The 13,599-nt window shown below is 36.5% G+C and overlaps 1 protein-coding gene across 1 annotated transcript; it reads right to left on the minus strand.

Moving 5' to 3' along the window:
- Positions 1-3,757: 3,757 nt before the first annotated feature.
- Positions 3,758-6,428, minus strand: LOC131029582 (pentatricopeptide repeat-containing protein At1g63400). The gene has a single exon (XM_057960109.2). It carries the CDS (start codon positions 6,207-6,209, stop codon positions 4,299-4,301), a length of 1,911 nt encoding a protein of 636 aa, XP_057816092.2. The 5' UTR covers positions 6,210-6,428; the 3' UTR covers positions 3,758-4,298.
- Between the last annotated feature and the right edge of the window lie 7,171 nt (positions 6,429-13,599).

Here is a 13,599-nt window from a genome sequence, read left to right on the forward strand (position 1 = left end):
ATATAAAACTCCAAGTTTTACAAAATAAATCGAGTTAGGGAATAACAGAGAAAAGAAGCCTTGCATTTAGTTTTAAGTTTAGGATCATCTTGGGAAACTCATTGCTAAATGCAAGGCTTCCGTTCTCTTTTTTACCTAAAAGCTGGTCTGATGGTTTTTCCCTGGTTTGTTTGGTAAAACACAGGTTTTGACATTTTATGAGTTGAAAATTTTAAACTTAAATGTTAAAATGCTATTTGCAATGGTGAAAATTGCATATCTTGCATCTTTCCGATCTGTTTTGAGCTCATTTTGATTGTGCTGTTCTAATACAATGACTCATGTACAAATGACACGTTTCAGTACAAAAATAGGGAAACAACTTTATACACAGAAACTTTTTGTTTTGCTGTGCAAACTAACAAAAATAGCTGAGAACTTCTCTCTCTAACAACAAAACAAAAATAGGTGAGAACTTCTCTATATATAAGTTTGTTCTATCTGTTTTGCCTTGTGGATTAAATACAAAAATTAACAGACAATATTGGCAAAAATAACTAAGATTTTTTTTCTAAAGAGCAAAAATATACAGATACTCCATCAAATGCTAAAATCAAACAAATGCCAATAATTTCTGACACCGATCAATTTCTATTACTAGGTGGGCATATCCAAGGCCAAAAGCTAAACCTTCTCGGACTTCTCAGGCACTGCGTGTTAGTTACTATCTGTACTTCCGTTTGTTCCGAGTAACACTATTAAGAATCTTAACCGTGACAACTTAACATAAGAGGAAGACAAATCAAAAACCAAAAATTAAGGGCTTGCATGAGAAATTACACTAATCCTCATTATACGTAGATGAAACAAAACAGGGGACTAAAAAAAAAATTTTCACAGCATTAGATGACCCTCTTAGATTCTTCCATGCATATCATGGTACTCTCAAACTTGTTAGAAGGAAAAAAACTTTTTATCGGTTCAACAAGTTTCTAAAAACCTCATATTATCTGGAGTATAAAACTTCTAACATAAAATAGATGGGATTTCTGACGTAGCTAAACAGCAATATAAATTTTACTCTAAATTTAATGAAAAATAAGTACTTGCTTGGTTGGTGGTTTGGTTTGGACTCAGCATCATTATCTGGAGTATAAAACTTCTAACATAAAATAGCTGGGATTTCTGACGTAGCTAAACAGCAATGTAAATTTTACTCTAAATTTAATGAAAAATAAGTACTTGCTTGGTTGGTGGTTTGGTTTGGACTCAGCATCACAAGTACACAGACTCTAGTTTGTGGGTGCCTTTAACTTGATGGAGTCAAGACTCAGCTAATCCATAATTGCTCCTGCAGATCAACCCCAATGAACCTTCTTATCCATTTACTTACAAAAGGTACATTGCATTAATTTCTATAAAAATTTATTACACTAACTCCATCTGCCATGGATAATCAGATATCCTAGAGCCAAGTGATTGCTTTACATACATCTTTAATTGCTGACAACGCAAACAAGAATGGGATATTCCCAGTTAATTTAGCTAAAGCATATCATACAAGTCCCTTTTTAGCAAACCCAGAGAACAGAAAACATTCAGTATATCCTGATCCTAATACATAGTTTTTGAATAAGGGAAAACAGGTTTTGAAGGGACCCGAAACTCTGTACAAAGCAGGTTAATAAGGGGGAACCTGAAACCCACATCTAAAGATATTCAAGAATAACCACTAAATGAAACAGAGCTAAGAAGAGACGGAACAAAGCCAAGAAAGGGGATCGAAAAAGACTGACCCCTCCAAAAAGAAAAGTTGCCTGACAAATAAAAGCATATACATGGGAAATCTGCAGGCAGTCCAATATCCAAAAGGAGAAACAAATGAGCAATAAAAGCAGCTGCCCGAAGGGGTTTTAACAACAAGCCCCCCAACCTGGAGCAAACAACCAACATTAGGATTTCCCTTTGGATCCCTTCTTTTGGGATCTAAGGGTCATGTCAAAAGAGGGCGAAGACCTTTTAGAATGTTTGCTTTTAACTGAAATCCAGCCTTCTTCAACCTTAGCAACCTCAACTTGCCACTCTACCGAATCTAACGCAGGAAACCCAGCGCCCAAGGAGGGGCCAGCAAATATCAAAGAGCCAGCAGGACCAGCAGATCCAGAGCCAGGCACATCCCTGGAAGAAGAAACGAACAAAGGGACAGCTCCAGCAGATGCATCAAAAGCCGAAACAGAAACAAAAACAGAAATAGGTATAGGGGCAGCAACAGCAGACGTACCATCCAGAATCCTATCACACCCAACTGCGAGGGCAGAACCAACAATCTGTAAATTATCAAGGCCACCAGATGGCTCAGATGGAAAAACGTCAGCAGAAGGGACAGCACCATCAACAACATCCACTGAAGGAGTATCAGATCCCGTCTCAAGGACCAAGGGGGCAGATCCAACAGAATCCACCACAGGCACTTTAGAGCCATTGATGGGAAGATCCTGCCCAACCGTCTCAGAAGAGCTCTTGAATACCGTATAATGTTGAGAAGAGGCACCTTTCCACCATGAAGAGGGCTTCTTCACTTTAACTTTCTCTAAATCACATTTAGCCGTGACATGCCCAGTCTTGAAGCATCTTCTACATCTGAAGGAAATCCCTTCATAATCCAAAGGTTGAATCCAGAAACCCTTAGGTGTTGAAAGTTTGATCTTTGCTGGTAGCCCCTTAGAAGCATCAATATCTACCAAAATACGAGCATAGGTGGAGTGAAGGATATCAGAGGACTCCACATCCACCATAAGAAAATCTCCCAAAGCCTCACCCACTTCCTCAAGGAGTTGGTCCACCCAAAGATGAAGTGGAAGGTTGGGGAGTCTAAACCAAATCGGCATTTTACAAAAGGATTCAAATGAGGGATTAAAATCCTCATGCCAGGGTTTAATCATCAAAGGAAAACGATTCTCCCAAAAAAAGTGATCAAATAGAATGATCTTTCTATCCATCACTTTATCAAACTTGGCAATAAAAAAACCCTTTGCCAAAGGAAAAATCTGAACCGAATCCGAAATGAGGGGTTCCCAATGCTTAGAGATCCATTCATGGAGTCTTGGGAGACTAGGCCAAAAACCCCTAAACCGGCATATAACCGCAGTAGAAGAAAGATCAAAGGCAACCTGATCAATCTCTTCAACCGTCTTTTCTTCTAGATTAATAGCAATAGACTGACAAACAGGAAAAGGCTTAGTCTCAACATGAGCATATCCCTTACCCCTTCCAAAAGCCAGACGATCCGCATAAGATCCCCTAGAGACCCCAAAAGCTAAGCAATCTGCACCCAAAACACAAGCGGCCGAGTCAACACAGCAAGCAGACGTCAATGGAGGCACAACGGGCACATCATCACCAGCATGGACCGTTCCACTAGAGCTGCCGGAAACATCAGTACCCCCCACCGAAGCGGAGGCACCCAGAGCAGGCACCTGCAAAGAGGCCGAAGGTTTTGAGCGGGAAGACATCGGAAACTATGGCAAGGTCCCTAGCTATATAAAATATAAGTTGATCCTAATACATAGTTAGTATAGAAGACTGCTAAAAAAAAGAAAAAATCATTTTCCTGATATCTCTTACAAAGGTCAACCCTCAAAAATTATAAAATTTAATTCAGGAAGCATTGATTTTCAACTTCTGCAATCAGAAAATTTTGCTAAAATACTGCAAAGTTGGCTACAGTAATTGGATTCCTGTCTCTATGTTTTTACAAGTGCATTTTTTGTTTTCCACCTCAAAAAATATTGTCAATTTTGACATTTCATTTGCTCTGCATGAAAATGCTTGATACAAGCTAAAATCGTTGATATGCTGCACATCATCTCAAGATCCGACTGCCTTGTTTTAATGTATGGACAAGCCAATCAATGTTTTACAAGTCGTCTTCCAGAATTACAACTGAAAGTAGCGAAAAAAGATTTCTTTGCAGTCAGAAACTCAACTGGTCATAAGGAGATAATTTCCTCTTCAGAAGATAAAGTAAATGAATTTTTATGATGCAAATTTGCAAAAGAGGATAAAGCAATGATCAAATATTTCCTTGAAATAACAGACATGACAGACAAGTTTCAGTCCCAAGGAATGGTGTAAGTTCCTTTGGAGGTATTACCAGCTATTATTCACCAAGGACACTCATCTCCATGTCCATTTTGAGCAGGGAAAACCCGCTCATTGATTGGTAGAGGAGGCAAGTTAGAATATAGAACACTAGTCCCTATGTACCAAAAATACAAATAAACACCTCCTGGCCTCCAAGCAAATCTGATGGAAATTTGTCAAACTTGAAGATAGACATCTCTCTTTCGACTTGGAAGCACACCCCTGTCCAGCGCTGACAGATAGAGTTGATCTGCATCTTCAGTCCTTTTCTGCCTGAGAAATTCATTAATCAAAATATTGTAAGTGTCTGGATTTGGAGCTGTGTTATTTTCTATCATGAAATTTAAAATTGCACTTGCATCTTCCAATCTTCCCTGTCTGCAAAAACCCTTGATGACCATGTTGTAAGTCGTAAGGTTGGGAGTAAAGCCTCTAGAAATCATCTGATGAAGAAGGCCAACAGCATCATCCATAGCCCCTACTGTTGAATGTGACATTACTCCTAGAAAGTAATCATTTGCATCAAAAGGATGACCAACCTCTTTCAGTCTTCTGAAAAATATACTTGCATCCTTGTGGTTACCAATCCTGTTAAGTCCTCGGGCCAGGCCGTAGAGTGACAGGAAGTTCATCTTAAATCCTTTCTCTGTCGCTTCATTGTAGATACTTAAGGCCTCTGGAATTCGTTCCCTTTTCACAAGCCCCCGAATCAAGTAGTTGTATGTGATAGAATCAGGCCTACAACCATTCTCCTGCATCACTTTAAAGATATCAGTAGCTTCATCCCACCTGCGATTCCGGTAATGTCCACCAATCAGTGCATTGTACGTTACAGTGTTAGGTTTTAGCCCCCTTGTCAAAGCTTCTTGAAATATCTCGTTTGCCCTGTCCAAGTTTCCTGCCTTACATAAACCATCTATTAGAACTGTGTATGTGTAAATATTGGGTACCAAACCTTCCTGTTCCATTGTATTCACCAGTTGTAAACCATCCTCTGCTCTTCCAACAATGAAGAGACCCTTTATTAGAGAATTGTAAGTGTAAATGTTTGGCTCGCATTTGTATGCATGCATTTTTCTAAATACTTCATAAGCATGTTCTATCTCCCCCAGCTTACAGAGGTAAGAAATAACTATGGTAAAAGTCACCACATCAGGAGCGCAGCCCTCATAGACCATTTCATTTAGAGTATCCAAAGCAGCTTCCTTATTTCCTTTCACGAATAGTAACTGAATTTTTAAGGTGTATGTTAGCCTGTTTAGAGGAACCCCATCGTGAGCCATTTTGGTAAACACATTGTCTGCCTTGTCAAACATTTTGTGTTTCATAAGAGCCGTCAGGAGAGAGTTGTAGGCAATAAGGCTGGGCTTGTGCCCAAGCTCCTCCATCAAATTGAAGGTTTCCTGTGTCTCTTGAAGTTTTCCACCCATTCCATATGCGTTGACGATGCTATTAAGCATGCTCTTAGTAATCTCACATCCTTCTGATCTCATTTTCCTCAAAATGGAGAGCATTTCATCAAACATCTTTGCTCTACCCAGGATACTAAGGATGGTGTAATAGGCATCTGTGTTGTGTTCATAGCCCTCCTGTCTATCTGCCCAATTGAAAAACCTCAGAGCATTTTGGGCTCTGGCTTGGAGGTTAAGCACCTTCACCACCAGATTAGGTTCTAGGTCTTGGGGTTCGAGGGTCATCACGTCCTCCCACTTATCATTCTGTTGAATAGTTTCGTAGATTTTATTGGCGAGATCCTCCTGATGCACAGGCATTGCAAGAGTGGCATTGGTATCAGAAGCCCTAGAACTATACTTTTTTGGGTGTTTTGACCCATTGGTTTCTTTGAGGCTTCTGCTGAGTTTCAATAGCAACAGGGATGAGTATGACAGAGCATCCCTTGAAATATTGAAGTGAATCTTTGTTGTTCTTGTGGGTTTACCTTGCCTATGAAAAACATGAAGTGGGGCATCACAAGCATAAAACCAAAAACCAGGACGCGAGGAGGCAACTGTACCTACCGTTTCAGCACTGGAACTCGGATGTTTTAAGTGTATATACGCCATTTTCGAGCAGGTCAAGATGGTCATGGAGACATAATTCCAGCTAGTTTAATGATCATAAATTGGGTGCCATAGCCCCAGTTGATTGTGTTCCCAGAAACTCCATTGGCCTTGAAGAAACACGGACGATCAAGCAAATGTATCGGCCTTATCTCTCAGATTGATCATTAAATTAAAGGCATAATGATAATCTATGGTTCTTTCTGTTTTTTGTGGTTAGATAGAGGAGGATTTATAGGCTTCTAAACTTGCTTGGTAAACCCCGGAGAAAACCCGAGTTTTATAGTGGGAAGGGCACCCATTTTTTAATCAATCAACGTATTTTTTTTTAATAAGAAAATTGCAGGTTTTTATGTCAAATATATAGGTTGTTGATTGAATACATTTGATGTTTTCTTACAATACTATTAAGACTAAACCATGTAATGTGGCAACAAGACATCACCTTGATAATTTATGATATTTATATCTTCTATTATTAGTACATGCATTCCATCAATAATATGTATTTACACTATCATACATATTCTAATTTAATTCTCAACTACATTTCATGTGATTGCTGCCATGTTAACCTTGGCCACTTAGCCCACTCTTAACACATTTGCAGATCTTCTATATGTAGTTATAATATATCTAGTGAGCATGACTCATACATAGATTCCCTTGTTTACTTACATATTATTTAACTTGTACTCCATGGGTGCATGTTCCTTTTGAATCTTGGTATATTTATATATTATATATTTAGCGATGAGTTGGTAGTGTTAGTTGTTCTTCTCCTCATGATGAAGATAATGAATTCTAGTTCTTGATGAATTTCTTTGTGATGCACTCTCTTTTCATATGCAAACGTAATCTAATTAGTGGTAGTTAAGATGTGTAATTACTTATTAAAACGTTTCTTAATCCATATTATGCTTACAACATAGTGATGTTATATTGATGAATGCAATTTGGAATAGATATAGACGTTGAATTATTTCATATATCCCTTTATGTTTGGACATGTGCCTTTATAGGTTACTTTACAACTGGCCCTAGATTGTATTTAATGGTGTTAAGAAATTTGTTAAATATGAGTAAGTTCATATTGCTTCGACTATGCTTGCTAAGTATTACTAATGATTTTGATTGAGTGCACATGAAAATTCCAACGTGCCTTTCTTCCTTGTCTTTCATAAAATAATCTTGATTTTCAAAAAGTAAATTTGAGAACTCATAAGAGGGAGGATTGGAGAGTCTTGTGATATATTTGGCACCCTTGGGAGTTTCTTAGAGAATGCGAGTTTATAAATTTCATTTTCATTAATTCATATAATGAATTGTGAATTGTTGTTTAATTTGCAAATGTCTGTTTCTTTTTTAATTTGACAATTTCGTTGTTCTTGATGTGACCTCAGAATCTTGTTTCAATTGATTTTATTTTGTTCACAAGATTGTAATATTTAGTATATACATAAATGATAGGAATTTTGCGAATGATAATAAGCTTATTGAGATAGTTAATTGTATATTTTGATTCTTATGTTAATAATGTTTTACAAAGCCAAGACAATTATTTTATGGGATGAAGACAGTGCCAGGTAAAACACGAGCAATTGAAATTAGATTGGTTACTAGCCAAAGTTCAATTGCTTTTGTATTGCATGTTGAAACATGGTCACACAATGGATTTAGTCAAATTCATATATGCATCATGAACATAATATTTTACTTAGATGTAATATGTAGTAAAATTGTCTCTTTATATGCATCCTGATAAATACAACTACACATTTTAAATGTCATGTTAACTATAATGTGAGATCCAACTAGTCTAAAGCAAAGGCACATTTATGTGTGTTTTCCTTTACAAGACCAATAAGAAAAGAGTTTAATCACTTTATAAAAGCTTTAGTAAAGACACAAAATAATCCTTCTAAAAAAAGAAAACAAATATAACAACCAAATATTTGAACAAAAATAACTCGAAATCTAGCTAACAAAACCCTGTATGACACAAGCATATTCAATGTTGCATTAAATGAAAAAAACACACTTATGAGAAATATAGGCCTTCACACATTGTCATATCCTAAGACACACCCATATCCTCAATAAAAGCAACCATTATAAAAGGAAAGCCACTAAAGATGACTTAATTATGGAGGTTGATCATAATCTATAGTCTTATTGAAGTCTTTCCAATTGGTTATATGAAACTTTATAATAATGTGAAAGGTGATAGGTCCACCCCATGATTGGTCAATAAGGTTTTAACCTTATTTTTTCTTTTAAAGATAGAAAATAGTACACTTTCAAAGTGTTAGTATAAACCTAAAGTATCCTCTAGAAGGGAATTGAACTTCCAATTTAGACAACTTGTTTTCTTTAATCTACTTATCACGTGCATTAATCTTTTTTCTACCATAATCCACAATAGTCTTTTAAAGAAGACATCAACAATCTTGTGATAATAGCTTTTCATTATGACAAAGTTGTGAGAGAATTTGATTTTATGTTTTATTTCATTGCAATCTTGTTGTCAAAATAATTTGTTGAAGTCACAAGTGTTTGAAAGGTCATATAAATCATTTCACTTTGATTTTTGCAAATTTGATAAAGTTTTATGTTATAAAGTGTAAACCATTTAAATTTTTTGAACCCTTTTCAGACATTTAACTGTAAGTTGTTGTGACTTCCCAAACCTTGAAGTAGCCAAAATTGTAAACCCTTCCACATTTTTAAAGTTGGTAGGCGGGCATAGAATGTGTATGAAATAATTTTAAACTCCAAACCAACCCATTTTCTTCACCTTTTTGGATTCCTTGATGCCCAATTAGTTGCAACTTTCTTTACCTTCTCAAGATTCCAATCCTTCTACAAAATTTGAGTATTTACCAACATCTTCTTATACTTATCAATTTTTTTCTTTGATTTCATGTTTTTTTTAAACTTACGATTTTACATTTCCATTTTAATTGGTATCTTCTAATTTGAAAATCAATTTTATTGTTCAAATGTAAATTAAATTTTCAATTTTTGTTTTAGAAGTCTATTTAAGCTTGAATTTTGTAAAATTTATTATAAAATTTAAAATCATATCTTGAATGTTCAATTTTTATTGAACTTGTGCCTTAATTTTAGGATTATCACAAACTTGTTCAAAAAAAATTATTTCTCGACTTGAAATCATTGAAAAGATTAAAGGAAAATTATTAATTATGATTAATTGATCCAAAAACTTAGAAAATTGAGTATTTTTAGGATTTCTCAAATTTTAATTTCATTTTTGCAAAATGCAATAGAAATCCAAACTTGGGTTGCAAATCAAAAAACAAAATGACTAGTAATTTTGTAAATTTAAGAAAACAAAAGTAAACCAAGTCCAAACTCAAAGGAGCTTAAAATGTTTTTGTAATTGTAGACACTTAAATTTGGTTAATTAGTTTAATCAAATTTAAATCTCTTAGCCGCTTATATTAATTAAATAACTCGTGTCATTTAATTAAATATAGCATCCTATCCCCCTTTGGCCAAATTAATTTAATTAATATGGGCCATATCAAATTAATTGATTAAATATACTTTAATTAATTAATTCCCCTTTTCTTCTAATCCTTGAATTAATTAATTAAACTAATTAATTTCTCCCTCATTTGAATTTAATTAATTCAAATATGTCACATGTCTCCTAACATTTAACCACTTTTTAACCCAATCCCTAGTCTAACCCATGGGTTCTAACCAACCCTATCCTCCCTACCCAACCTTATCTTATCCCATCCTAACCTCCTCTCTCACATATGTGCATTCCCTATTTTCCAAATATTGGAAAATATTCTATTTTGGGGTGGTTACTCCCCAAATAGACATGTGTCTTTGAAGACACATGTCATTCCTCCCCAAGACATGTGTCCCTCTCTTGGTACACTTGTCTTCCCTCTTGAGCCACTTGTCCTCTTTAAGGATAAGTGTGGAATCTTCTTCCACAAGGCTTCCTTTGGAGTGCCATTTGTCCTCCTTGAGGACAAGTGTTGCATTTTGAGAACCCCTCAACTTCCTCCCAAATCCTATTTAATCCTTCCATTTTTGAACCAAATCATCCACTTTTCATACATCATATCATCATAATGCCAAAATGATCCACTTCGATACAGTCACATTGTTACTCTGCTGAAATCACCACCCATCTCACACTTCATTTTTCATCAAGCATCATTGCATCAATAATCATGGAGCACAATCGAGTATTCAAAGACGTCTTTGAGCACACATAATATCGAGGAATCATCAAATAAAAGTGGGCTTTTTGGTTTGCATTGCATTGTCATTTTATTTTCATTTTGATTTTATCATTCTAATATTGAGGTGTATGATCTCGTGTTTTCTTGACTAATTAGCTTGCTTTTTAGTCTTTTGTATTCACACACACGTTTTTCATCGCCCATTTTCTAGCATGCCCGATGGGACCCACTTCACGGGTCACTTTCTCACGTTTTTTGTTGTTTGAGAGCGTTTTTCATAGATTTTGATCACTTGCAAGAAAAAACATGGGATTACATGCGGATTTCCACCTCGGTAGAGGTCTATTTCATCAACTAATCGAATCCAATAAATGGTGGGTTTGCTCCAATAAATAGTGGGTTCGCTACCTAAAGCGGTGGGAGCGCATTCCCGCAATCTCACAGACATTAAATTTAACCTTTGTTGCTCTCGGGATTCTGTAAATGCTTTTTGGGGTCATACAGCTAGTTAGCAGGTTTGTGATTAGACATGGTGGGATTGCCTTATGAAACGACATGATTGTATTGATAGGTTTAACAACATTTTTTAATCTGATTTTTGCCATTTTTAGATTGTCGTTTTTTATTGAAATGATGGGTTTGTACTATGAAATGGCAAGTTAGTGGTTATCATACTTTGCATTTTATATTGCACCTTCATTTCTACACAATAGCGGGTTTGTCATTTGAAACAAAAAGTTTGAAGTTTGAAGTGACAGGTTTGAAGTCTAAAATAGCGGATTTGCATTCAATTTGGATATTGTGGTGGGTTTGATTTGTGCATTGGCGGGTTTGAAATATAAAAATTTTACTATCGGTTTTTCAGAATACTATTTGGTTTAATTTGGACTAAACTACTAACGTTTGTTCCTTGATGGCATTTTGCTAACATTTGTGCAGCCAATCAAGCATGTAGAAGATCCCAAATCTCAACACTAACACTTTCATTGCAGGGTCGTCAAAGAGGGGTTCCATGAAAACATATTTCCTTTTATTGCTTTTCAATTATTGCATTTGTGTCTTCTATTAATTTAGGCACACTTTAATTTCATAAAATGAAAAGAACATCATGTCTTTCGTGTTTGGCACTCTTGTGCACATGTAGGGTGAACCAACTGTTAGACCAAGTATCCTCTACCCTCGCCTTCGTGGACCTTGGGTGAAGAGGAAGGTGATTAATGACACCCACTTTTATTTTGAGTAGAGAATCGCCTCTTAGGGGCCTCATCACATCAAGGGAGTGGTTCAAAACAGAGGCACATTGGGGATATCATCTCTCCCAGTGCAACCTCGAGTGGTGTTTTCTGAGCCGCTATACAAATACCTGGTCAAATGGCCAAAGTGTTGAGTGAATTCATCATATGTGGAGGCCTTCTTTGCACTGATAAGCTCAATTATAGCCTTGACTGGCTTGCTTACCGAATTCATTGTTGGATTGGATCTGTTGGAAAACTACTACAAACCATTGTTATAGTGGCCCCAATCCTTCTACTTGTTGACTCAAGTGTTGTGATACGTGCATATCGAAGATACCCCTCATTTACCCCCCAATTTGAGATAGAAAATTTCTCGAGATCTTATAAGGGTCTTTAGAAATTTGAAGCTTGCCATGCCCGAGAAGTGTGTGCCATGAAGTGGAGCCAGTGTTGCCAAGCTTCTATCTATCTGGTTGGATGTGGTATTCTAGGCTAGAGGATTCAACAAGTATTGTCCTTTGACTATCCTAGGAAGTGCATGACTGATTATTGCATTCTATCACTTGTACGTGCTTACCTTGTTTGTGTCACAACGATCTTTTGTTGAAATCAGTATTAGTCATCAAACACATCACATTTCACACAATCCTAGTTATTGTTGTTGTCCTGCATCAGATTTGCTTCCTGGTATAGAGAGAATGCCTCTATTTTGAGTTAGATTGATATACTTAGCGTAGTCAATGTCTTTCAAACTCTCATGGGTTTTCTTTGAAGACTCGTGGGTTTTCTCCTTACTTTGGAGGATTTGCTATCAGTTTTGCTAGTTCTCTTTGTCTTTGATACTATAGTGGGTTTTAACCTAGGTCTAGTGGGTTTGCACCCTGATCTAGTGGGTTCATCATCATTCTCACCTGTCATTTTAGTCTTTGATGCTACAATAGGTTTGCACTTAGGTCTAGCGGGTTTGATCCTTACTATGGTGGGTTCACCTCTTCCTTTAGCAGGTTTGATCCTTATTGTCTTTTTATGCTGCCAAAATTTGTCCAGTAAGTTTGCTTCATAGTTTGGCGGGTTTTCCTTATTCCTAGGATCTCGATTTGCATTTTCACTTTTATCATCCCAATTTTCAAGTCATCACCTTGGTTGTCATCATCTCAATTCTTGTGTCCTCATTATCGTCCATCATTGCCTCTTGTCTCCTTATTATCATCATCATTGCCTTCTTCATGAGTCAGAGATCGAACATCACACATCCAAAATTGAACATCAAACTTCATACTCTTTCCAACTTCCTCAAAGTCAGTTCCCATCCTAGTATGAGCTTGTCATTCATCATATTCTGAGTTTTGGTCTATCATCCATCTTCATCTTTCATCTCCCCAACTCATCAACTAATCGTCATGTCATAGTTTTATTATGATGAGTTTGGTCATCCTTCATTTTCTTCCACTCCATCCCATTCTAATGATGATGAGAGTATGGTTGATCAAGACAAATATGAAATTGAAAATCTTGATGCCTGCATCCTTAGAAATCTTGCACCAAGTGTCAAATACCAAAATCCAATTGTTCATCCTAGCTACTCTACCATTCCTCCATGCGCATCCGCTCATAATCCTTATCACACCTTTGACAAGGGAAATCCATCATGTCTTCCACCCACAACTCTTTCATATCTCACACACACATATCCCTCATCTGCAACATCCCAACTTCCATCTTTTCATAGAAATACTGCCACTTACATCCATTATCTAAACACACCATCTCATTATCCCCAAATCCATTACACAATCCCTAATCTTAATCCTCCATCCTATCTCACTCCTCCATCCAATCCTAATCCCCCATCATACCTCACTCCTCCATCATACCTCAATCCTCCATCTGATCCTAATTTGTCATCATCTATCACACAAGATATGACTAGGGGCATGAATTCCATAGTGTCAT

The sequence above is a fragment of the Cryptomeria japonica genome, chromosome 3, assembly GCF_030272615.1.
Source record: "Cryptomeria japonica chromosome 3, Sugi_1.0, whole genome shotgun sequence".
In the NCBI taxonomy this organism is placed as follows: Eukaryota; Viridiplantae; Streptophyta; class Pinopsida; order Cupressales; family Cupressaceae; genus Cryptomeria; species Cryptomeria japonica.